Source organism: Neomonachus schauinslandi, chromosome 4 (assembly GCF_002201575.2).
Source record: "Neomonachus schauinslandi chromosome 4, ASM220157v2, whole genome shotgun sequence".
NCBI lineage: Eukaryota > Metazoa > Chordata > Mammalia > Carnivora > Phocidae > Neomonachus > Neomonachus schauinslandi.
The window spans coordinates 151622512-151649151 of record NC_058406.1 but is presented as its reverse complement, the minus strand read 5'-3'; the positions used below and the strand labels follow the sequence as shown (position 1 = coordinate 151649151).

At 42.6% G+C, this 26640-nt stretch overlaps 1 protein-coding gene across 1 annotated transcript in view; it reads right to left on the bottom strand.

Moving 5' to 3' along the window:
* Window positions 1-277: 277 nt before the first annotated feature.
* SPAG1 (sperm associated antigen 1) overlaps window positions 278-26640 on the bottom strand; it is a 64048-nt gene continuing 37685 nt past the window's right edge. The window contains exons 11-18 of the mRNA XM_021688696.2: window positions 26328-26427; window positions 20692-20844; window positions 16199-16365; window positions 13547-13679; window positions 11577-11703; window positions 3322-3486; window positions 1344-1712; window positions 278-1252 (exon numbers count right to left, since the gene is read on the bottom strand). Coding sequence (XP_021544371.1) covers window positions 1121-1252; window positions 1344-1712; window positions 3322-3486; window positions 11577-11703; window positions 13547-13679; window positions 16199-16365; window positions 20692-20844; window positions 26328-26427 — 1346 coding nt within the window. The 3' untranslated portion in view covers window positions 278-1120. The remainder of the gene's footprint in view (window positions 1253-1343; window positions 1713-3321; window positions 3487-11576; window positions 11704-13546; window positions 13680-16198; window positions 16366-20691; window positions 20845-26327; window positions 26428-26640) is intronic.

Below are 26640 nucleotides of genomic sequence, written 5' to 3'. Positions count from 1 at the left end.
CATTCAAAAGGAGAAAACTTTTGTTTGCCTGAAGACTCGAGTCACAGATTTTCATTAATGAACAAAGAACAGTTAAAAAGAAAAATGTCAGAGTTTGAAAGGTATCATTTACCCACAATGATTTTTTAAAATACTGTAATTCTAAAAGATTAGATAATGAATATGGAAATAATGAAAGTGATACCTAAAGAATGCTCCAGAAAAAGAGAATTGACTCTAACAACTACAGGAATAAATGACAGTACATTGATACAGACCTAAATGTTTTATTGTAAGAAATACTTTTACTTTGACCCAATTAACAAAGGAGCTTTCAATATGATAAGATTTCTTCACTTTCCATTAAGGGAATAAATATGGTCATGCTTAAGGGAAAAGGAAAAGGAACATTTAAACATTGGGGAAAATGTGGAGGTGACAAAACGGAGGCTTAGTTTGCTTTTATACAGTGGTGGTTTTGTTATTATTTACATAAGCAATATATACGGGACAGGAGCTTTTTAAAATCTAGAAAAAGTAGTAAAAATTTTTGCCAATTTTTGTTTTTAATGTTTCCATGTAAGAAAAAATAAGTTCCTCTTATAGCTCTTGAATTAATAATCACAATTTATTTAATAATCATCTCAGAAGACTTAAGTGTTGCATTTCACCCAAGCAGACTGTAATCCACAAGTAGTATAAAATGGGATTTATATATATCATAGCAGGAAATAAAGGTGATATAATAATCATTGTTAATGATTTTTAAAGAAATACATTTCTATCAAACTTTAGAGGAATCCTTCACAGCCCAAAGAAATGTAATTTAACTCAAATTTTTAACAAGTGAGTAATTAAAAGAAAATGTATAATATAAATTAAAATGTACTTTAAACAAGTTCGAAATATACTTATTAAATATAAAGATGTTAGCTCTTGGTACGTAAGAAAATATTTACAACTAATAAGAATATTGTAGAATATACATGTTCTATGTATAAAAATAAGTAAAATATTTTATAGTCCAGACCAAAGGATCTTTTCTAAACCAGGTTTTATCCATGCAACTCTATTACAATACCATCCCACTAGCATTACTGGAAAACATACATGCATGGAAGAAATCTAACCATAGTCTTACTTAAAGCTCATACTTCCTTTTTAGGGCCTGTACGTCTTCTAAAGTAAAATGTTTGTTTGGTGTGTCTGAGAGGTCATCAAAGAGCTGTTCAATTTGCTCCTTTTGGCCCTTGCTAATTAGTGTCAACATCATCTGGAAGAAAGAGAAAAACTGTATTAGCTTAATTAAGAAAAAATGAACATTTCCTGGAAGAAAATCTCTATTAAGTCATTTTTCCACTTACCATGAACCTTTCTACTTTACTCAGATATAAAAGATGCTGATACACCAATGAGGGATCTTTACCAAGATTATTTTTCAGAGACTGAATGAGGAGAAGGAATGTATCCCCTTCAAGTTTGTTACTCAACAACATTGGCAAATCTTTCGGTTCAGTGATGGTTAAAAGGTGTGCACAGGCTTGTTTATCGTTCCGCATACTGATAGCGTTTATAACCTGACCAAACTCATAGGCGTTGTTAGGCTTGGTGATAGGTAGTTTTTCATCGTATTCTGGTAGCCCGCTGGTTGTGTCCCGGTTCTCAGAGGCAGGGCAGTCAGTGGAGAGCTCCTCCAAGGTCCTTCCAGGCTCTTCCTCCTGGCCTTCGCTCACCTTCATGAGGGAAAAAAATGATACTGTGGCGTAACAGCCACTGCCCACATCCCAAGCTATGTTAAAATGGGAAGGAACTGGAAAACACTAGTAGGCTATATTTTAGTCAAATTCTAAGTGAAAAGTGTAATTTATAATAGTAAAATCTATTCTTTTTAGGAAGTTTTAAATATCCCTTCATGAAAGTATTAAAAATTTTTTATAGTTTTCCATGAAAGACGACCTATAACAACTTTATCTCAGGGCGCCTGGGTGGCTCAGTCGGTTAAGCGTCTGCCTTTGGCTCAGGTCGTGATCCCAGGGTCCTGGGATCCTGCCCCACATCGGGCTCCCTGCTCCGTGGGGAAGCCTGCTTCTCCCTCTCCCACTCCCCCTGCTTGTGTTCCCTCTCTCGCTATGTGTCTCTTGCTCTGTCAAAGAAATAAAATCTTTTAAAAAAAAAAAAAGAAAAAAAACTTTCTTTTTCATGATAAATTTTACACTTATTTTCTTATATTTAACAGAGACATGAATTTAAGACATACTTTTCTTCCCTCCTTAGAGGAAAAATACTTCTGGTTTCCCTCACTTTTTGCCTTTTACTCTATAATGGAAATATAAGGTGATAAATGGGGTCATATCACCATTCATGAATACACAAGAATTCAAGAGCTTTTTTTTTTTTTTTTTTTTTACAAGAGCTTGTACGTGTGCGTGCACACACATTGGGGGGGCCGTGAGGAGCAGAGGGAGAGAGAGAATCCTAAGCAGTCTCCATGACTCCGCATCAGCTCAGAAGCCCAAAGCAGGGCTTGATCTCACAACCATGAGATTGTGACCTGAGCTGAAATCAAGAGTCAAGACACTTAACCAACTAAGTAACCCAGGTGCCCCATGAGCGGACATTCTTCACTGAAGGCAAAGCAAAAAGCTGGAGCACAAGACACGGAGTTTGATTCAGGAGTAGTCCAAGATCTGTGATGAGGCCAGTCTTGTTTCAGATGCTAAAAAGGCCTAAATCATCTAAAAAATCCCTACGGGGTATGGGAAGGCCACTGAAATTTGAATCCGTCCTATCAGGATTCTCCGGGTCTACCCTGAAGCAAAGTTCAATGACCACAGGCCCCCAGAGCACTCTGGGTGGAAACGATGTGAACTGTAGGCGGGTGTGGGGGGGAGGGTGGAATGCAGAGAAGGGAGGAATTGCAGTAACGCAGAACCCCACGTCCTCCACGGACCCAAGCTGCGAAATACAATGGCTACTTATGGCAAAGGAAAAGTTTGGTCTGTAACTGGTTGAAATTTCTTCACTGGAGATTAAAATAAAAAAATTTAAAACATTTTTGTAGAACTCCTAAGAATCTGACTTAAAAAAATGATTTTATTTATTTGACAGAGAGAGGCACAGCGAGAGAGGGAACACAAGCCGGGGGAGTGGGAGAGCGAGAAGCAGGCTTCCTGCCGAGCAGGGAGCCCGATGCGGGGCTCCATCCCAAGACCCCCCAGGACCCTGGGATCATGACCTGAGCCGAAGGCAGACGCTGAACGACTGAGCCGCCCAGGCGCCCCTAAATCTGACTTTAGAATCCAATATAAAATCCCCCAGAGAGTACTTAAGATAATCAAATACCTCTTGAATCTCAATTTTCCTTCTCTCCTTTTCTTTGTTGAATAACGTCGTATTGTCCTTAATGTTAAGGAATCTGGTTACCTCTTCCAGTTCCATCTTTGCCTCAACAATACTTGAATCTAGTTGGAGAACTTTATTGAGATCGTTCAAACTTTTCTGATAATCCTGAAAGTAGAAAGCAGAGAAAATAATTTTCATAAATAAAAGACAGGGCACAGATTAGCTCAAGTGGGAGTGAGACTAAGCTGAGTAGCGTGGAACGTGTACAGGGGTTCCCTTCAGTACCCTGATGATAACGTCAGGCCCATACAGTAGTCTTGAACTAAAATATTAACACCCATAACACAGAACATCCACCAGAAAAGAAAAGGCAGGGAATCTGGAGTTGGAAGACTCAAGTTCAATTCGGGGTCACCACAACCTTCACAGTCCCTGGTGTATAGCAGGCATTTGTCGTCTGCTGAGTGAGTGAATGGAAGAACAAACATCCTCATGTTAGCACCTACTAATTAAGAAACTGGAACAAAATCCTACTTAATCTTTGAGTTTCAGTTTTCTCATCTTTAAGGGTAACAAAAGCTTCAGTAGTCTACTCTGGTTTTCACCAAGGCCATACCAAGTATAAATGAATTAATAAGGAATACTTTAAGCCTATGTAAAGGGCTATCCAGTGTCACTTGTCACATAATATCCTGCACCATAAAACCCTTCAAAGTGGTATGCTCTTCAAATAGGCTAGCAGCAACATTTATTCTTCCACAGAGTCAAACAATACATTGGGAGGGGGTGAGGGAAAAGGAATCTAAGCTTAACAAAACATAGCAAAGAATCTGGTAGTAGAGACAAGATACCACAAAATCACAGTCTGATGTGACAGGCCATTCTAGAACTAGACCAATGTTTTCATTAAACCAAAATTAATTCTGTAAGGAGGCAAAGAATTCCAATGATGTGTAACCTCCCTAAGTATTCATGACCTACCAATAAGCACATGCACTGGAGGCTGAGGCCCAGGTAAGACAGGCTAGTGATTATGTGGCGTTCCTGGGGGGCTCGCTGTGAGGCCACATCCCTCCCCCCTCCACCCAGTAGGACACTAGAGCAAAAGTGACCTGTTTAAAGAGATTAACATAAATCTGCTCTCATTCAGTAAAAAAGGTAAATTATTTACAAGCCATAATACACTGTTCTATTAGTAACAAATCACATACCACTGGGTCACAACAGTGCAGTTGAAACCTGCTACAGAAAAACAAGTAACACTATATTTCCATCCGAAGTGTTCCTGCTGGGAACCATACTGAAAGGCAAGGAATGGGGCAGCAGACAATTTGAGGTAGTAATAACTGCTAACTCTTAACCACTCTCTCTGCATTTTGAAAGTATTAGTTTACTCTCAATAGCCCTACACATACTAACTGCTGTCCACATTTTAAAGATAAGGAAACAGGCATCGAGAGAATACTTGGGACGATCAAGGCAGCAATGCCCACCAAGCAAATGAGAACACAGCTGTGGAATCCCAGTGAGAAGCCTGAAAACAGATTTGGGAGCTATGGCCTCGGAAATGGAAGAAGTCCCACACCACTGGAAACAATATGTGTTTTGTTTTGTATTTAAGAAAAATCTGTGCCTAGGGGCCCCTGGGTGGCTCAGTCGTTAAGCGTCTGCCTTCGGCTCAGGTCATGGTCCCAGGGTCCTGGGATCGAGCCCTGCATCGGGCTCCCTGCTCAGCGGGGAGCCTGCTTCTCTCCCTCTCCCGCTCCCCCTGCTTGTGTTCCCTCTTTTGCTGTCTCTCTGTCAAATAAATAAATAAAATCTTTAAAAAAAAAAAAAGCTGTGCCTAAAGAGCGATCTGTCTGGTTGGAGAAGACCTAAGAAAACATGAAATAACACTTTGATAAAGAGTTATAACAGGGGCAAGCAAATGTAAAGAGAGACAAGAGAGCAGGAAGAGGGACGAGCCCATCTGCCAGATCCCAAGAATGGTCAGGCAGCCCTGGCCCCTATGGAAGCCTCTGTCTTAGGAAGGGAAACAATTTTTAAAAAGTAAATGAATGAATAAAGTACGGACTATCACTAATGCAATTAAGAAAGCCAAGGTTTTCTCTGGATACTAATGAGGGGGAAGGAGTCTCCTTTTGATACACTTGTCAGGGAACACAAGCCCTGAAGGGAAACAGGCACACAGTGGAGGGAAGAGCAGGGCCTACACAGAGGAGAGTGTGGCTCCGGCAAAGAGGAGGACATTAAAAGTTGCTAATTACTGCATTAGGGCCTTAAAGAAAAAAGTATAATCACAGTATTAATAGATGTACTTAAAATGTAGTAACAATTATATGACTGATATTTGTAGCCTTACAGCATCCCCACTTAAATGGGCTGCACATTCCCTCAGGCAACACCATGGGCTCTTCACCACTGTGACCCACAGTCTAGCACAGACGTGGCACTCAGTAAGAGAAAGAAATTCTGAAACAAAATACCACAGGGTTTCACTCACATGTGAAACTTAACAAAATAACTGAACACAGGGGGGACAAAGGAGAGGCGAACCAAGAAACAGGCTCTTAACTACAGAGAACTGGCTACCAGAGGGGAGGTGGGGGCGTTAAGTAGGTGACGGGGACTGAGGAGGACACTTGAGATGAGCACCGGGGGTTGCATGGAAGTGCTGAATCACTGAATTCTATACCCAAAACTAGTACTGCGCTGTAGGTTAACCGGAATTCAAATAAAAACTTGGAAGAAAAGAGATTCTGAGTGACAGCCCTATAATTTTCAAAACTGGTGCGCGCGCACACACAGTTAAAGGCATCTAGAAAACAAAAGATCTAAGAAAGCAGAGCACTCAGCTGGTAACCACAGGTAGGGCACCTGCTCCCCGCAAGCCTCTGTGCCAACTTCTCCTTACAGACACACTAAGGAAGTGGATCCGGGCGTGAGTTCTGATGCACTTGATAAGCAGCTGGCGCCTTTGAAGATCTTGAAATTAAATTTGCTTGGCACATAACTCAAAATTATAGGATATATAAATGGAAGCTACAAGAACTCAAACCAGAAACACAACTCGCCGGCCTCATAACCTAGTGGGCTAGGATTACTCAAATTTGGGATTATCTTTCCACGTAATACAATTTCTAGAATTCATTCCAAAGAAGTATAAAAAGTCTTTCATTAGGTCCACCTTCTGCCTTTATGTGAGAAAAACAGGTTCAAAGAATCAGGCAGCCAGTCTGAGGTAAAGGTGCTTTTAGAGTCTGGACATACGCAAACTATGAGTCGTCATGCATGTCTACCCTCATGTGCCCGAATCCATTAAACTCAGAAAAAGCGGAGTAAATTGTGAAGAAGCCTCTGTTACCTCATGGTGCCACACACCAGCCAAGAAATCTTTACGTGAGGTTTACGGATGAGTGTGTTGCTAACAAAAAAAGGAGTGGGGGGAGCGGGTCGGGTCACACGAGGGGCTTCCGGGCCGGCGGCAGATGCACCACATGCAGGCAGGCGGTGCACGGCAAGCCCCACGCGGACAGAAGCTGCTGTGCTCGGGACCCTTCTGGCCCTGGCCCGATGTACCTCGTCGCCTGGCTCTCGATCTGTGTCCTTCACAATATCCTTGAGAACACACTGGGCGGGAGAAGGGGGGCAGGCACGGCACGGCCCCACCGGCCTAGGGGTCCTGCCACAGCAGCTGCACGGATGTGGCTCGACCACCACCTCGGTGGATCCAGGATCTAGAAATACAAAAGCCTGAGCGCTCAATGCGCACAGCTTGGACTCATTTGCTACACGAGGTAGAAACGTGACTGCCCTCTCCCAACAAAACCCCGGTTTTACAGAATATATTTTTAGATATTGCCCTGTCAGTGATGGGCATGGAACTAAAAAAATCACCTCAAACTCAATAAGGTCAAACTGAACTATCCCTCTCCCCACTCAAACCTCTCCCTCCTCCTGAATACCCTCCATTATCATACTGCACCACTCAATCCCCAAGCCAGGAAGCTGAGAGGCACCCCCTCTGCTCCTTACCCCCTACATGTTACTGCTCAGGATGTTTACCTTCAAACGCCCTGGAATTAACCCCTCACTTTCTGCTATGGGCTAAACCGTGTCCCCCTGAAAATTCCCCTGTTGGGAGTCTTAACCACAGCACTTCAGAATGTGACCGTATTTGGAGATAGGTTCTTTAAAGAGGTAACCAAGTTAACATCAGGTCATTAGGGTGGGCCCTAATCCAGTAGGACTAGTGTCCTTATAAAAAGAGGGAACTGGCAGACACACATGTAGAGAGAGAAGCCAAACTGAAGACACAGGGAGGAGACAACCATCCACAAGCCAAGGAGAGGGGCTTAGAGCACATCCTTCCCTCACACTCCTCAGAAAGAGCCATCCCGGCTGGCTGACAACTTAAGAACTCTGAGAACCGTTAAGAAAATGTATTTCTCTTTAAGCCATGACGTGTGGTACTTTGTTATGGAAGTCCCGGCAAATAGACCTTCTCTCTTCCCTCTGCTATTCGTTACCTTCCTTCAGGCAACTGCTTCTTACCTTGGCAGCTTCTAACCAATCTCCCTACTCCGTGCTGGGCCCCCGGTGATCCAGCTTTGATGCTGCTGCCAAATCTGATCCATCATGCCCCCCTTGACCCTAAGGGGATCCCACCACCTTCAGGATCAAGCCTATCCACCAGACAAAGGCCTCCCAGGCCCTTCATAATCTGACCATCTCTCTCCATCCCCATTCCCATCTGCACCTGGCCTCTCGCTGTACCAGTTCATGTACAAGTTCATAAAAAATGTGGGAAGGAATAATTATAACAGTTTTATTCTTTTTTTTTTAAGATTTTATTTATTTGACAGAGAGAGAGACAGCAAGAGAGAGAACACAAGCAGGGGGAGTAGGAGAGGGAGAAGCAGGCTTCCCGCTGAGCAGGGAGCTCAATGTAGGGCTCAATCCCAGGACCCCGAGACCACGACCTGAGCCGAAGGCAGACGCTTAACGACTGAGCCACCCAGGTGCTCCAACAGTTTTATTCTTAACAACCCCAGAAGGGAAACATCTAAATGTAATTAACTGGTGAATATGTAAAAAAGAAAAAGAAAGAAAAAAGTTGTAGTATATTCAGTAATAAAACTCAGTAATAAAAAGAAACAATTCCTGATATTCACACAATATGGATGACTCTCAGATGCTCTACTGAGCAAAAAAAAAAAAAAAAAAAAAAGCCAAAGAATACTACATTCTATATGATTATACTTATGTTACTGCCAAAAAGAAGGAAAACTAATCTACAATGATAGAAACTAGATGAATGGCTGCCTGGGGGTGGGCGTGGAAGGAGGGGAATGGGCACATGGAACTTTCTGATTATTTACCTTGATTGGAGTGGTGGCTACATGGGGATATGCATTATTCAAAAATCAACAACTAAATTAAGAAAACAATTCTACTTACAATTGCATCAAAAGGAATAAAGTATCTAGGAATAAACTTAACCAAGAAGGTGAAAGATTTGTACATAGTATAGTGAAAACTATAAGACACTGATGAAAGAAACTGAAGAAGACAGAAATAAATGGGAAGACAGTTTGTGCTCCTGGGTGGAAAAAATTAATACTGTTAAAATGTTTACACTACTCGAAGCAATCTACAGATTCAATGCAATACCTATTTAAAATTCCAATGGCATTTTTCACAGAAATAAAACAAGCAATCCTAAAATTTATATGAACCTGGTAACACCCCAAATAGCCGAAGCAATCTTGAAAAGGAACAAAGCTGGAGGCATCACAATTCCTGATTTCAAACTATATTTACAAAACTCCAGTAATCAAAACAGTACGGTATTGGCATAAAAACAGACACAGAGATCAATAAAACAGAATAGAGAGCCCAGAAATAAATCCATGCATATACGGCCAACTAATTTATGACAAAGGAGCCAAGAATTCTCACTGGGGAAAGGACAGTCTTCAATAAATGGTGCCGGGAAAACTGGACCAGTATCTTATACTATACACAAATATCAACACAAAGTGGATTAAATTTGAACATAAGACTTGAAACCATAAAACTCCTAGAAGAAAACACAGCCAGTAAAGCTCCTTGACACTGGTCTTGGGTTTCGGATTTGACACCAAAAGCAAAGGTAACAAAATCAACAGTAAACAACTGGGACTACTCAAACTAAAAAGCTTCTGCACAGTGAAGGAAACAAAATGAAAAAACTACCAAGTAGAAGAAAATATTTGCAAATCACATATCTAATAAGTGGTTAATATCCAAAATACGTAAACAACTCAGTATCAAAAAAAGAATCTGGTTAATAAAAGAGCAGAAGAACTGAACAGACATTTCTCCAAAGACGACATACAGATGGGCAACAGGTGCATGAGAAGATGCTCAACATCACTCATCATCGGGGAAACGCAAATCAAAGCCACAATGAGCTATCACCTCACACCTGTCAGGATGGCTAAACTCAACAACACAAGAAACAACAGGTGTTACTGAGGACGTGGGAAAAGGGGAACCCTTGTGCGCTGGTGGTGGGAATATTACAGAAAGCAGCACGGAGGCTCCTTAAAAAAAACTAAAACTAGAACGACCATATGACCCAGCAATCACACCTCTGGGTATTTACCTGAAGGAAATGGAAACGCTAAATCTAAAAGATACCATACCCCCATGTTTACTGCAACAATATTTACAACGGCCAAGACATGGCAACAACCTAAGTGTCCGTCACTGAATGAACGGACAGAGAAAATGTGATATAGCTACACTATGGAGTATTATTCCAACAAAAGGAAATCCCTGCCATCTGCCAGCAACATGGGTAGACCCCAGGGACATATGCTAAGTGAAATAAGGCAAAGAGAGCAAGGCAATTACCGTATGACTTCACTTGCACGTGAAATCTAGAAGAAAACAAAAAACTGAATTCACAGATATAAAAACAAACTGGTGGTTGTCAGAGGCAAGGCGGGGAGTGGGGCGTGGGTGACACGGTTTGTCAAAAGGTACAAACCTCCAGTTAAAAAATAAGTCATGGGGATACATAGAACGGACCGCATGGTGACGACAGTTTTAACACGGTACTGTGTATCTGAAAATTGCTACAAGAGTAGATCTTTAAAAGTTCCCATTACAGGAAAAAAAAAAATGGTAATGATGTGTGCTGATGGGCTGCTAACTAGACTTACTGTGGTGATCATTTTGCAAATCGAATCATTATGTTATACACTCAGAACTAATACAATGTTATATGTCAATCATATCTCAACTTAAAGTCAATGACCTGTAACCTTACAATGTGTGAATTTCATTGTATTAGGCCCTAAAACAAATTGGTTTTTAAGAAATACAATTTCAAAAAATGCCACAGCCCAGTATGTTCTAATTTGTCCTTCTGATGTTACTTTCTACAAACATGAACATTCATTAAAGTATTTCCACGCAGAAGACTCAGCCTAAAGAAAAGTGTAAATTATACAATACTTTGAAAATAACGGTGTGGTTTTCTTAGAGAAGAACATCACTCCACAGTCTCACACTGATAACCAACCAGCCAGTTTAAAGCCCAAATCACCATCAGCTTCCCAATCTCTGATATGTCTCTACCAACTTCCCCTGGGTGAATTAATCTTCCGTTCCGACGCCTTCCTCCCACCCCACAGACAACCCCAATCGTTTGGTGGAGGAATCCAGCGGCACTGCTGGTTGCCTTCAGTGATTCAGTAGCAAACCTTCCTGTCCCTTAAAGTGGACCTATGATAACTAATAAAATTCCTTAGAAAATCAGCAAATAAATCCTAATTTTTGAGCTGGAAGGAATCTTAGAAATTATCTAGCTCCACATTAAAGGTAGGGGAAATCTGAGGCCCATTCCCAGGTTTCAGGACTGGTTAGCACAGAAGCAGGATTAAATCCCAGGATAATCTCATTCCCTTTCCATGATCCCAGGATTTATGTTCATAAAAACCACATGCTGTTTTCAGAGCTGCAATTTACATATTAAAATGAAGAGTTCCGGGGCACCTGGGTGGCTCAGAGGGTTGAGTGTCTGCCTTTGGCTCGGGTCATGATCTCCAGGTCCTGGGATCGAGCCCCGCATCGGGCTCCCTGCTCAGTGGGGAGTCTGCTTCTTCCTCTCCCTCTGCCCCTCCCCACTGCTCCTGCTCTGTGTCTCTGTCTCAAATGAATAAATAAAAAAATTCTATAAAAAAAAAAACTGAAGATTTCCTCACCTTGAGTCCTTTATGAGCCAGAGCTCGTCTATAGTGCGCTTTCACACTCCCGTCATCGATCTGCAGTGCCCGATCACAGTCCTGCTTTGCCTCTTCAAACTGGCGCAGCTTCAAGTAACAGAGCGCTCTGGTGTAACGTAAGTATGAAAGGAACGAGGTATTATGAACAGCGAAGACAACATATCTCCAATCATGGCGTTTTCTTGCAATGCATGTAATCATGGCATTGGGGATACAACTGCAAACAAAATACAGTCCGGGCCCCTCAAGGAGGCTACAGTCTAGTGGAAGAGAGAGACACTTAAAACAAGCAAACACAGTATAATCTAAACAGGATGCTCTCTCTGGGAGCACACAGCTGAGAATGTCACGGAATCTGGTGGGGCTGAGGCAAGGGCAGGAGTAGTCAGGGAAGACTTCCCGGAAGAAGTTACATTTAAGTTGAAGCCCAGACCATGAGGTGAGAATTATCCAGTGCAAAGGCACTGGGCCAAGAGTTAAGATGTAGGAGGGGAGAGTGGTGGCCAGGGGCCCAGCAAGAGCAGAGTCTCACAGTGAGTGAGAGAGAGCGAGCGAGCGAGCGAGCACACAGTGCTCTTGATGCGCTAAGAAAAGCGCCATATGGCTGGGTGCAGGGATGAGCTAGAAGGGAGGCCAGGCCAGATGGTGAAGGGTCCCATAAATCATGGCAAGGAGGCTGAGCTTTCTCCTGAGCTCCATGGAGGTCCACCAATGGGTTCTCAAATAGGGCTAACATGTTTACCAGGTTTTAGAAAGATGGCTCGAGTTGCAACCTTGGAGAAGGAGACAAGAGGGAAGAAGACATGCAGGGTAGTATGGAGGGTGCTGCAAACATCTAGGAGGAGTCAGTGGTGGCCCAGGAGAGGGGTGACAGTGAGGTCGGAGAGAAAGGCTCCCGCCAAAGAGGAATTTGGAAGGGGGACATCCCAGTTTGCAGACAGCCCGGGAGAGGGAGGCGTCAGTCAGGAGTGCAGACAGGAGTGGAGTACTCGGTTCTGGAGCCCAGAGGGAGATGGACAGGGCGGCGGGCGGCGGGCACACCTGAAAGGTGGTAGGGGGACTGGGGAGAAGATGGGACTGGCTCAGAGAGCATGCAGGGTGAAAAAGGGATCTGCGCCTTCAGAACCCCGAGAAGGGCAGGGGAAGGAAGGCCTGTGGAGGGAGGACAGGAGAGCTGCCCAGTGAGCCCCCTGTACTAACATCAAAGGGCGAGGAGGTTTCAGGCCCAACTGAGCAGCCGCCCATACCCCGGACCGCAGAGGCTGAGCAGAAGGGGAGAACACTACCTGGTGGAGTTAGTGACAACGTTTTTGACAAAATGGTTGCCAGCAGAGGAAAACATGCACAAAAACAAAGCAGTGAGAGGTCGGAGTAAAAAGAATTCATCTGAAATAGCTAAGAAAACGTGTGCTGGGAGTCCCTGCTCTTTAGGAACTATCCTCACTCTTCTTGTCACCCCAGACTCTACCTATTCCTGAAAATCCCCACATCACCGGAGTCTAGATAGCAATCTTTTACCATCATGTGGTAAAGACTGCCTCTCAGCAGCTTTCCAGAACAATCTGCCCATTCCTGCTACACACTGAAGGATGCTGGTACCCTCCCTTAGAACTCCAAGAGAGAAAGGACACTTAGGAAACGCGTCAGAAAGACAGCTGAGTCCTGCTCCTACAGGGCCGACCACGCACGGGCCTGGTTGGGCACAGGGAGCTGGACGGCCAGGAAGGGGAGGCAAGGGCAGCCCGCGGGGACCCTCAGCCCGCCACACCGCATGCTGTCAGTCTCTCTGGAACGCCTATGGCCCCCGCCCCTTTGAAAAACACTTAGGACAATATGCTATATAAATTCTCCAAACGATGGAGAAAAAACTTTGGCAATTAATCTGTCTATACTTTTTAATCCCCCCCCCCAAAAATTAACATAAATACGTAAAGTTACAAAGAACTTGCCTGTTTGTATAAATGGCACATTCCTTGTTGTTAATCTTTAAGCATTCACTGTATTTACTAAGGGCATCTTTATAGTTTTTGTCCTTTACACATTGATTTCCTTCTTCTTTAAGGGTTTTAAACATTTTTTCATCTATGGGACAGCCCCCAAGGGGGGGAGAAAAAAAAGAGGAAGGATTCATATAAGCACCTCTACAAAATCTTCAGTATACCTGTAAGCAGATATTCTATTGCAAATTAACCTGACCACACACCATGCAGAGCTAAAGTCAAAGTGGAATGAAACTTTGTATACAAATTAAAAAGACAAATTGGCTGTAAGTAAAAATTATACAATTATGACATTTTTTTCAAATTAGAAAATAAAACATAAATAATGACATCATTTTATCCATACCGATATGTCTTCTCTACTGGAGATACAAACATCTACAGTGTTTGGTTTAGTAAGTATTTCATGAAAAATGCACAAACCTGTTCAAGCCTGAGGTGGACATTTGTCCAGTACCCCATTTCCTTGGAAAACCACACCTCCCCCGCGCTCTGTCCTGCAGTTTAGGTAAAGCAAGCCCTACCCTAGCCCAACCTTTTGGAGTAATTTTTGTGTTACTATCAGCACATCATACTTTCCTGGCCACAATAATCTAACTCGTCAGGGATGGGCCTATGAGAGCCAATAAGCTACAACAAGATTTTTTATGGCAGCTTCTGGTAATGCTTGCTCTTTCTCGTGGAATATGAGGAGGAAGAAAGGAGCTATCCAGCCATCTGGTGATACAAGGGGAGAGTCTATATTTCTAAGATAGGGTGAAAAGAGCAAGAAAGAGGCCAAGATAGAGAGCTGAAGAAGAATCTATGAGTCCTGAAACTAGCCATCCCTGCAGCTACTCTACCTGTGGACGTTTCCATGATAGGAGCCAATAAACAACCTTTTTCACTTAAGCCATAAAAGGCTGGGTTTTCTGTTACCTGCAGTGAGAGAGTCCCAACTATTACCATTACCTGTGCTATCTTGCAGTGATCATGGCCGACTCTGCTTAGGATCCTTTCCCCTTCCTCAGGGTGCCCTGATGTCCACTCAGCTATCACTCCTCTCCTACTCAACCCAGGCGTTCAGAGGAAGCTGACCCCACTGATCAGGAACACAGGCTTAGCTAAGCCAATCGGGGCACGGCATGTCCTCATCGTAGAGACTGGCTCAGGAATGGGCACATGACCCATTAGAATAAGTACCAATAAAATGTGAGTCAAGAAAGTAACAGGATAAAAAAGCCAGGGCTTTCAGGGTAACATATTTTGTCTTTTTAAATTAATGCTACCCAAAGCAATGGTGTCTCTCTCTCTTGGGACACTGATACCTGCACCCAGGAAGCCTAAAACCACTACAGTTCTATTATTTTCAGTCAGCACTGAGCCCTGATGAGCTTTCAGTTACATGAACCAAAATATTCCTTACAGTTTAAGTTAGTAGATTTTCTGTACTTGCAACCAAAGTTTTCTATCACACATAAAGTATGAAAACCTGAAGTTCTGAATCTATGTAATAAGTCTACCTAATGGAGTAACTTGATATAAAATAAAAATCCTGAAATTAAATTTATTTCTAATGTTTCATGTTTCAAAAAGACCACACAATGGGGCCAAATGACACTCCCCATACATCCTGCTATATGTAAGACCTAAAACAAAGTATTACAGGGATTCCTCCCTGCCCAATTTGCTGAAAAACTTTCCTTAAGCTTTTCTTCCCCCACTGTTTTTAAACCTTTGGTATCTATTCTAATAATCACATAAATATGAAGAGCTGATTATACTTGTGCTCATGATTAACTAACACAGATCTACAGTATAGTCAGTATATGCTCTTTGTTAATAAACGACCACCCTTTACTGAGCAAATGCTTTGTGCGAGACTCCAGTAACAGCCAACGCTAGAAAACCAGAGATCTCCAAGACTTTCCAAGTCAAAGTAGATGTTCTCTGCATCTCCCTTCTAGTCAATGAAGAGGATGAGGGTCTAACAGAAGCCACATCACGACTCAGGAATCTCAGGGTGTCTACAAGATGAGGGTCAACCAGGGACACACATGGAGTTCCTAAGCAGGCAGGAGAAATGGGGCCTGAAGTGGCTTTTAGCAGAAAGCAAGAGTGAAGTCCCATTTATTAAACACTCTGCACAAAGTAATGAGGTAGGTACTATGGGAATGCAGGTATGTTAATAACTATGATATAAGGCAGAAAGAAATACCTGCTAGATATTTACGTTGTAGCGTTTTACTTTGTTCTATTATTTCAAACACACCGATCTTATTACTTTAAGCCCTGCGACATGCAGGTGTTAAGAGAGAACTACATGCTACTTCTTTTTCTTATGAATGCTAACTAAACCTTTATTAAGTATTTTGTATGCATATCTCCATTTATTCCTGAGAACAACGCCACAAGACAGTTATTCATATTCCCCCCTTTCATACACACTAGGACACTGGATGTGGGAAGCAACTTCTTAAGACTCTAGTTAGAAAGAGGGCGAACAGGGTCTTAAACCTGGGTCTGATGCCTGAGTTAACGCCCTTATCCTTCTGCTTTCCTGTGAAAACAGACACGCAGCTCAAGGTAACCTTGAAAAGAAGGTGTGTAGGCTTTGCCCACCTGTGCTGCCGGGCTGGGGCCGGCTGCAGGAATCCCCCCCTTGGCTGGGGGGCGTCTCTGCCACAGGCTGCCAAGCTCGCAAATGCGCAGATGTGGGCACAGCAGGAATGGGGGACAACCTCTCCCGCCAGCTTGGTCCGTCCAGATTCATCAAAATTCTTGTTATTCTAAAAAAAAAGAGTTTTCTCTTTTAATCATGCCATTTGTTTTTTATATCACTGAAGCTCAAATCAACAGTAAGATTTACAACACTGCGTGTGTACTTCTCTATAGAAAACACAGTCTTGAGCTATCTGCTGTCCCCATAAACTGTCTTTAAAAGGACTTTTAAAAGTTGCCCAAAATTATGTTAACTTTAGATCCTTTCTGTATCAAAAGAAAAAATGAAGGTCTAAAAATTTTTTCAATGTATATGCAATAAAAAGCGAAATATAAAGGTAAAATTTAGGAGGCCTAGAAGAAATGTCCCGCATAACATTTAATATAATTACTAAATTGATAATGCATTACTCTTGAGAATAATCAAAAACACCTGAGAATTTCTATGCCCAAACTATACACCAAAGAGAGGTGTACAAGACCAGCTGCTAAAACTGAGGAGGGCAAGCTATCATGTGGAATATTGTTTTTCCTTAAAGCATTTACATATGGCTAAGATACTCTTACCTTGCCTTTTTTTTTTTTTTTGTCTTTAATGTTATTCACTTACTGTGTTTTCATATGCATAAAGATGAAAGGACAGGATACTGAAGTCCAATAGGAGGGCCCTTATACTATTGATGTTTACTAATGGCCATCACAAAGTTCAGATTAACATCCCCATCATCACTTTGTCATCATTTTAAACATACAAAATATCATATTTACGTGTAAAAACAAAACTGAACTGTGTCTTTGAAATGAAACTGATTTTAAAAAGGTGTGTCCCAAGATGAGAGGATTTACAGCTAATTAGTAGAATGCATTCAAGTTAGCTAACTCAGTAGTACTTTTTGTGTGCACAGTTTTCTATTTATACAGAGACAAACACAATCCACATACTTTTTCTTACAGTTTCTTAAACCGAAATTTCAATAGTGATCTTTGGTTATGCGAACCAAATATCACATATCTTAGTGTAAAGAAAATAACTTTAAAAAATAATGTAAGACCACCCACAACTACAGAAGGAAAAAAAAAGCTTTAGAAAAGAGAATTTTCAAGCAAAACTTGTATTACCAGCAGAGAGGAAGGAAGAAGCAGCTGAAAAGAGATGATGTGTTGCCAGGGAGTAAATAAGTAAATGCAGGGAAATTTAACATATAAGATTCCTGGAGAGGAAAAGAGGAACATGGTTAATGGAAGACAGAAACAAAATATAAACACAGAGGTTTAAATTAAAAAAAAAAAAAAAAACGCTGCTGTTGTTCACATGGAAAAGCAAACATAAATATGGGATTCGTGAAAAGGAACAGTGAAATTTAAAAAATGGATATTTCACAGAAAAATATATATGGCCAAACCAGACAAAGCCCCCTCATCTTCTTATAAAGTACCACTAAGAAACGTTCGATTAAAAAGTGAATGAATCTTAAAAGTCAATCTGTATAAACGAACCTTCATGAATACACATAAAAAGTATAATGCAATCCTCAAAAAGCTAAACACAGAATTCCCACATGACCCAGCGATTCCACTCCTAGGTATACTCCAAGGGGAAGTGAAAACAGGTGTGCAAACACTTGCACACGAATGCCCACAGCAGACTGTTCCCAATAGCCCAAAGATGGAAACCATCACAGTGTCCATCACCTGATGAATGGAAAAACAAAACGTGCTATGCCATACAATGGAATGCTATTCAGCTATAAAAAGAAAGGAAGCACTCACATATTCTACAACATGAACCTTAAAAACGTCACACTAGGTGAAAAAAGCCAAACACAAAAGGCACATACTCTAGGATTCCATTTACAGGGACCATCCAGAACAGGTAAACCGACAAGACAGAAAGCAGATGAGTGGTTGCCAGGGGCTGAGAGAAGGGAGAACGCGTGGCTGGGTGGGCACGCTGGCTGGGAAGGGACAGGGTTTCCTTTGGGGATGATAAATGTTCTGGAACTAGAGAGAGATGGTGGGTTGTACAAGTGTGCATGTACTAAAGGCCACTCAACTGCATACTTTAAAAGACAATTTTATGTTCCATGAATTTTACTTCAATTTTTTCAAAACATATAGTGCACAAGGTTCAGAAAGAGGAGTAATCACAGCCTCTCAGATAACTATTTCTCCCGTCAGACCTTCCAGCCCATCACTATGAACCCACTTTCCTCCAACACCTTCCAACAGGCCCTTCCTCCCTGTCGGCTAATTCGGCTGTCTTCCTGCTTTGTCTCACAGGAAGCCGAGCTCTGGGAGAAGATCCCACTTGCCCAACTACCTTGGAGATGACCGGGGACAGAGGATGGGCAAATTAAAAGCTGACCACAGGAATCAACTGTGCTCTCTGTTGGAGAATGAATTCATTCAACACATCTTACTGAGTGAATCTGCTCTAAGAGGTACTTCAACCACACAGACAGATAAAACCCAATTCCTGACCTCAAGGAACTTTCAATAGAATGAGAGAAAAATAATTTTACAAAAAGGGACAGAGAATTTACAAACGATATGGAAGCTGGGTAATAATAGAGGGCACGGTGTTCTGGGGGAAGTGGGAAGGGCGCCTAAAATACATGTATGGTGGGGTGGAGCTGGGTCCATCAGGGAAAGTCATTTCCTAGAGGAGGTCCTCTCCTAAAGGACAGGAAGGAACTAACTGGGCAAAAAAGGGGAAAAGAGGGCGCCTGGGTGGCTCAGTTGGTTAAGCGACTGCCTTCGGCTCAGGTCACGATCCTGGAGTCCCTGCATTGAGTCCCGCATCGGGCTCCCTGCTCGGCAGGGAGTCTGCTTCTCCCTCTGACCCTAACCCCTCTCATGTGCTCTCTCTCATTCTCTGTCTTAAATAAATAAATAAAATCTTTAAAAAAAATAATAAATAAATAAATAAATAAATTTTAAAAAGGGGAAAAGAGCCTCCGGGCACATATAAGGAGGCAGCAGATGACATTTCAGCAAGGCAGCTGTGCCACAGGGCAAATGGTTGAGACCTCCCAGGTGACGCTGCCCGATTTTCAAGCTCAAGAGCAAGGAGGCTGTGAATGCCCAAGGCTTGATCTGGCCCCAGGTCCAATTGCCAATGCATATCCCTTTCTTCCAGTTAGGCTGGGATCAGACAGGTTCCACGTGACGAGAGTGGACACTCCAGGAAATGGCTGTTCGCTCTACACACAGATCTTTCCAACGGTCTTCTCCAAAGTGCGGTGGGACCATGTGGGGAGGTAAGGCATGATTTTATAAAATGAATTAATCTAAAACATGCCATTCTCATCTTGCACAATTTTGTTCAAGGTCTCCTCCTATCAGTGCTCTTCAAAGACCACCTCAGGCGCTTGCTCTCCAACAACTGAAGCCTACACAGACCAAAGGGGCCTGGCCTCTCTGTGATTTCCCCACCTTACTAATATATTTTCACCGGTGGGGATAATCTGTCTTATGTTTTTCCCCCTGGCTATATTCTGGTTTGCTTAAATACAGAGATTATTTTGCTGCTTTTTTTTCTTTTTGCGGGGGGGGGGGGGGGGGGGGCAGGGCAGGCCAGACCAACACGGGGCACAGTGTAACGCACATAAGAAGCTATACTCTGGACAAATGGGATCAGAAAATAGTATACATAACTAGAAATATTATCCAACTCATCATTTTTTAATCTCACCTGAAAGCAATTTATGAAGTCTGGAAATTCTTACCTTCCCATGCTCACTCAGGGGGTAAATAGGTCATAACATAAATTAGATCCAAATTTTTGCTATTTCACCATGATAAATTAATACTCATCCTAGATGAGTGTCTATTTAAAGGGCATATAACACAAAATCTAGCAGGCTCATGAAGACATCCACTCTCCTGAGGAGAAACAGTTACGCTTCCACTGACAGAGGTGGTGCATTGAGCATGTGCAAACCCTGTAGGAGAAGAAGATTCGATATGGCAGTTTTCACTACATTTTTGGATCTTGTGCTAGAATTACTAGTGATTTACATCATCACTGGAAACACCTTCCTAACGCCACAGATATTTACAAATACTAAAATTAAGTTCTGTGCATTCACAACAGCAAAGAAGATCTATACGCTGAGCTTAAGAAAAAAAAAATTTACTGAACAGTAATTAATGGACCAGGAAACAAATATAAAGGTGTTAGAGGACAATTCAAAATGGATTATAGGACAGTTAGAAATTAAGTTAGAGAGAGAGAGAACTCTTTGGTTTTGATGGGAGTGAAAATCATGCATGCAAAGTAAGTAACCGAGGACATGTCTACACTCTGACACCGTTCTTGGAGAAGAGGAAGAAAAACACGTAATTCCAGTAGAAAACAACTAGACCTCAGGCACCGCCTCAGGCTGGCTTACCTGTTAATACTGTCATTTGCTAGCTGGATTCTGCAGTCTATTTGCAACACTGTTTTATAATCCACATAAGCTTTCTGATACTGCTCTAAAGTTTCATAGGCCATTGCTCGACGAAGAAGAGGCTTGATTGAGAATGGATGAAGTTCCAGAGCCCTGAAGACAAAAATATTACATGTCATTTGTTTTGAAAATTATTCTTTTAACTTATACTAACTGAATATACACTGTAGTACTGGACTTTCAAACACAAACATATCTGGTATTTCATACGAAGGACCTAGGAATATACTAGAAAGGCAAATTCAGAGTAGAACAATCAAACTTGAGGTTACTTCCTTTATTTTATATACTTTGGGTGGCGGCGGAGGGAGAGAGAAAATCCTAAGCAGGCTCCACTCCAGTGTGGAGCCCGCCACAGGGGCTCCGTCTCACAACCCTGAGATCATGCCCTGAGCTGAAATCAAGAGTTGGATGCACCAACTGAGCCACCCACGTGCCCCTACTTCCTTTATTTTAAACCAGTAGCAAAGCACGTCAGCATTTACTTTCCCCCCGCTGAGACTGAGCTCCCTGGCAGTGGGCAGTGTGCTCCACCCTCTCCAATACCCCAAACCCTCCCCCCCCAGCCCTGACAGAACCCACCATGGCACCAAATACAAGGTAGGCTTTCAGTAGATTCTTGTTACCTACTGATGGATTAAGAGGAAAATTTTCTTTCTTTTTTTTTTTTTAAGATTTTTATTTATTTATTCATGAGAGACAGAGAGAGAGAGGGGCAGAGGGAGAAGCAGGCTCCCAAGGAGCAGAGAGCCCGATGCGGGATCATGACCTGAGCTGAAGGCAGACGCTCAACCATCTGAGCCACCCAGGCGCCCTAAGAGGAAAATTTTCATTCGCACCTGTGTTTAATAAGGCACCTCAGCACAGAACCACAAAAACCTGCATTACATTTTGAAAATCAGCTCCCTAAAGGTCAGTTTATTATGATTTACTTGCTGGCAAAGGGCTTCAAAAATAGACCAGAGGGAATCAAGGAAGTAAGTGTATGGTGATTTGTTAAGTCATGAATTTTCATCTTGCATTTGTTAAGGCTATGAAGTATCTCCAACATCACTATAGATGTATTTCAAGGTTATGTTCCTTGGTTTTGTTTGAAGTAACTGTTTAAAGCTACTTCGCTACACAACGGACTTCATGACATTCTGAAATAAAGCACACAATCCAGAGATTGTAATTATGTACGAAAACTATCACACTCTTCGTTTTAACGAACTTAACTGAAACTGTAAAGCATGGCGAGTAGAAATCCTAGCAAGAGCCTACTTTCTACACACCCCACCAGGGACTGTCTGCTGCCCTGGGCTGTCCACACCAGGGATGGCAGGTCTGCTCCTCGGGTTCACTCTTCTGCTACATGTTTAACTTCCTTTAGGGAAAACACGAGTGAGGGCTGCTTTACTTGTTCTCCAACAGTCTTGGGGATCTGCTGTCTATCCCCGTCTACAGTGGTCTGGCAAGGGGATGCTGACAGAGCACCTGCCAGGTGCGAACCACTGCAGACTCACTCCTCGCACTGCCCAAGCCGGCAAGGTCATCCGTTCATGCTGCAGGCGGAGGGGAACTGAGCCTGATCAGCCCACAGGGCAGTTCTTCTGAATTTCAGCTTCAGGAAAGCCAGGGCAGTGACTGTCCCCACGGCTGAGATCAGCGCCTGGCCCGCAGGAGGCACTCAGCAAACACCCCACGCCCCACAAGCGAACCTACGCTCTGCCTCCCTCATGCATCCAAAAGCCCTATCAATAAGGGAACTTCGTTGGAGTCATTCACAATTCTCCACATTGTACAGACACTCCACTGCAAAGGGGGCTGTGCTCCCAGGCTCTGCACCATACAGGCGTCACGAACGAGCTTCAGTGCTCTATAATCTAACCAATTTCGTTCTGCCCAGGTGTTACCACTGGGGTTATTTTAATGATCTCCTCTGTACTGTACTGGGCTTTACATTTTTTTCTCTAACACATATGTATTACTTTTATAAACAATAAAAGTTACTTTAAAAGTAAAACTAAGATCAAGTAAAAACTCCTACTTAATAGAAAACCGATCTCTGAGCATCATTACCACTGCCTTAAATCTAGCTTAGTTTCATGCTTGGGAGATATTAACAACATGAACCCAGATGACAAACATGTATGATACTCACACAACTACCCCATGTCACCACAACTACCCCAGGTCACCACAGACTTCCAACGCCCAAGGTGCTTTTCAGCCACTCAAGACAGAGCCCAGGTAGGCGTGGAACATAACACTGAGCAAGATGATGCATTTAATTTTTAGCACTCCCAGCCCAGTAAATGCAAGGTTTTTTCTCTTTAACCACAATCCTGAAAGTGAGTATGAGCTTATAAATGGAAATTCCACTAAGGAAAAAAAAAAAAAGGGCATTCATTCATAAAAACAGAGAGAACTTTTGGGCGCCTGGGTGGCTCAGTTGGTTAAGCGACTGCCTTCGGCTCAGGTCATGATCCTGGAGTCCCGGGATCGAGTCCCGCATCGGGCTCCCTGCTCGGCAGGGAGTCTGCTCTGCCCTCCGACCCTATCCCCTCTCATGTGTTCTCTCTCATTCTCTCTCTCTCAAATAAATAAATAAAATCTTTAAAAAAAACAAAAAAACAAAACAGAGAGAACTTTTTAAGCCAGAGCTCACAAAGGTTTAACTATTCAAGTTAATACAGTTAAGACCCTACAGAGTCTTGTAATTTGAAGCCTGTCAGAGAGAAGCAAAAAGGAGCACAAGCAGAAAATTACCAGGCAATGTTCATTTTTAGTGAGTCTGTCAAAATATCCTCAATGGAAAGTCACCGAAAGATTCTTTTGGTGTAGTTTAGATAACCCAAAAAGATTCTCTGGCAGATGGGAAGAGGATTTTTTTTTTAAGCTGATAAACAATTCTGAGAACATAAAGCAATTTCTAGGATAATGGTTTTAAACTTCTGCCCTGTTTCATGGTTTATCTCGAAGCCTAAAATAGAAACATGAAGATGCTGTGGTCGGGAGAGGGACAAAGCCCAGAGCCCCTTGAGCTCCTCAAACCCCCTTATACTTCCAACAGTGATCCTCTCAGCACACCCCTGGGATACACCTCAGAGTAAGTGTTTCAGAGGAGGCCCCAGGAGTTCAGATGTGTAAAATTAAACACTTTTCCCCAAAACTGCATTAAGTTATTCTCATAGGTCAATCTATGAAAGCTAATTCATAGGTCCCCCTCTCCCTTATTTTAAAGTTTGCCCCGATTGAGTTTTTTTTTTCAGTTTGACTCCTGCTACCACTTGTCTTAGAATAAGGGCTCATGGGCACACTAACAACTCTCCAAAGAGCAATTAAGTGAAAAACTAAAACATAGGCTTCCATTAAAATGTATGTAATCTTCTTGAGGTGAAAATAGTCCTATTTCTGCTACTAAATGATTCCTAGTTCATACAGATTTAAATACATTTATTTCAACATGTTTACAAAAGCAAATCAAGTTTTCTGGCATTAAAAGTAGTTTGAGGGGTGCCTCGGTGGCTCAGTCGTTAAGCGTCTGCCTTCAGCTCAGGTCATGATCCCAGGGTCCTGGGAACGAGTCCTACGGCAGGCTCCCTGCAGGCGGGAAGCCTGCTTCTCCCTCTCCCACTCCCCCTGCTTGTGTTCCCTCTCTCGCTGTGTCTCTGTCAAATAAATTAAAAAAACAAAACAAAACAGTTTAAAAAAAAAAAGTAGTTTGAGGTTCACTGCTTTGGAGTAAAATCACCTCATGCCCCTTATATTGGGACTCATATGCCAGGTATCAAGAAAACATCTAAGTAGGTCGGGCTCCAGAGAGGTCAGTACTGACCAGCAAAGCAGGATTCTTTGGCCTAGAACACAGCTCTTATCTAAGGACATCTTAACTAAACCACTGCCCATCTCCCTCCACCCCTGCCCCCTCCCCAGGCCATCTCCTGCTCTCCTTCCAGACAAACCTCCACTCTAGCCTCCTTAGACACCACGGCTGGAATCCCATCTTTGACTTCCTCCCAGATCTACACTGAAACACAACAAATTTTAGCAAGAAAATGTCTGCTACCTTAAACTATCTCACTCAAGGATAAAGTGACTCCACTGTTTTGCAGTAGCCCTAACTGTAGGGTTTCCAAGTTTGAACTGTAGTCCTGAACTCACTCACTGTAGCAAGACCTAAGATAAATCTGAAGGTTAACGTGTTGGCCACAGACACTTGTGCTGTGAAGGTTCTTGGCTGCAAACCACAATGTACTTGATATTCCACAAATTCACATGGTCTTACTAGTTAAGTGCAATGGTAAATGTTTAACAACTGGCTCTCCTGAGGAGAAAAACCCAGATTTGAGGTGCCTGCCAATTTTCATGGTATTAGTACTCCAACCATGGCAGATTTCAAGCTACCAATTTGACTTCAACCAGCTCCTAAAAACGTAATAAGTAGTGTGAGCCAGCACAACAGTGGAAGGGTCTACAGTCAGGGCCAAGTGAATATAAATAGTATTTATTTTTAAATCTGAATATGTAAAATTGGCAAAAAAAAAAAAAAAAAAATCCAAGCCCCTCAACACCTTCTTTTTAAACTGTAGACACAGAAATTGGCAAGTTTTTACCCATATCAATATACTGATACTAACACTGAAAAAAATAATTGTTCTTCTTATAATGAGGTTGTCCACAAGTTATTGTTCACCCTAGGACTTCTAAGAGTGAAAACGGGTATTAGTAATTTTACCAGACAAGAAGAGTAAACCAGGACTGTGAGGGTCAAGCCAGGACACACAAGTTATTTTTTAGATGCACTAATAGTAGCTTCTTTCCAAAGGGCTCCTGAAGCAGGCTTATTACATAATGGTGGAAGAAAACAGTACTTTTTATTCATGTAAATACATTCACCAACCTCAGTATGTAACTTGTTGAGTACCACGGGTGACTATAGTGCTTGCAAAGCGGTCTACGACACGGTTCCTGACTTCACGGAGCTGAAAATCCACTGTAGTGGATAACACAAGTACCCACAGGTGTGAGAATGACCGTGCAAGGGGTGTAGCCATGCAGGTGACCAGGAAGCCTGAGGTGACCAGGAAGGCAAAGAAGAGGGGGCAGTTGAGCAGGGATTTCAGAAGCAAAGATGTGCAGAGGGCATCACAGTGGCCCAAATGAGAGCAGAAAGCTTGTTTGGGGGGCAAGGAGGTAAGAGGAGCTTGTAATTATCTGCAACACCACACTGAGCCACTGAATACCTGTTTGAAACACAAAATAATGCTTCAGGAAAAGTCGTTCTGATGCTACAGTGGAGGAGCCAAAGAGACTAGATGAAAGGCTTCTCCAAAAGTCTAAAATTGACATGAAAAGAGCATGGATTAAAGTGACGGCTGTGTAAATGAAAAAAGTTTGCATTCTTCTATTAACTGTCTTTGTATATATGAAGGAGAAAAATGTATCATTTTTCGGTATAATTCAATTAACATGTCTTTAAAGTGTCTAAGAAATTAGATCCATGAAGAAAATTCGGTAAGAAATTAAATACTGCATTCATTCATCACACTGAAATGGTAATCTCTTGACAAACCTGAAAACGCGCAGTTTACCTGTTACAATCTTGAATGCAGCCGCTGCAGTTTCCTTCTTTTAGGTAACACGCTGCTCTATTTGAATATAAGATACTTAGATCATCTGCACTTCCACTTCCTAAAATCACATTTAATTAAATACGGTTAAACTCCAGGAGCGCAATCACAGTTCCCCAGCACGAAGAGACGACTGAGGTCTCCGGGGGCACTGCAGTCCTACGGACCGCCCCTCACGCGGAGCCCGGGGAGCGCCCGGTGCCCGCAGGGGCCTCAGAGGGCGAGGCCGTGAGGGACGCATGCAGACGCGCCCCGCCCGGGCACATGCTACACA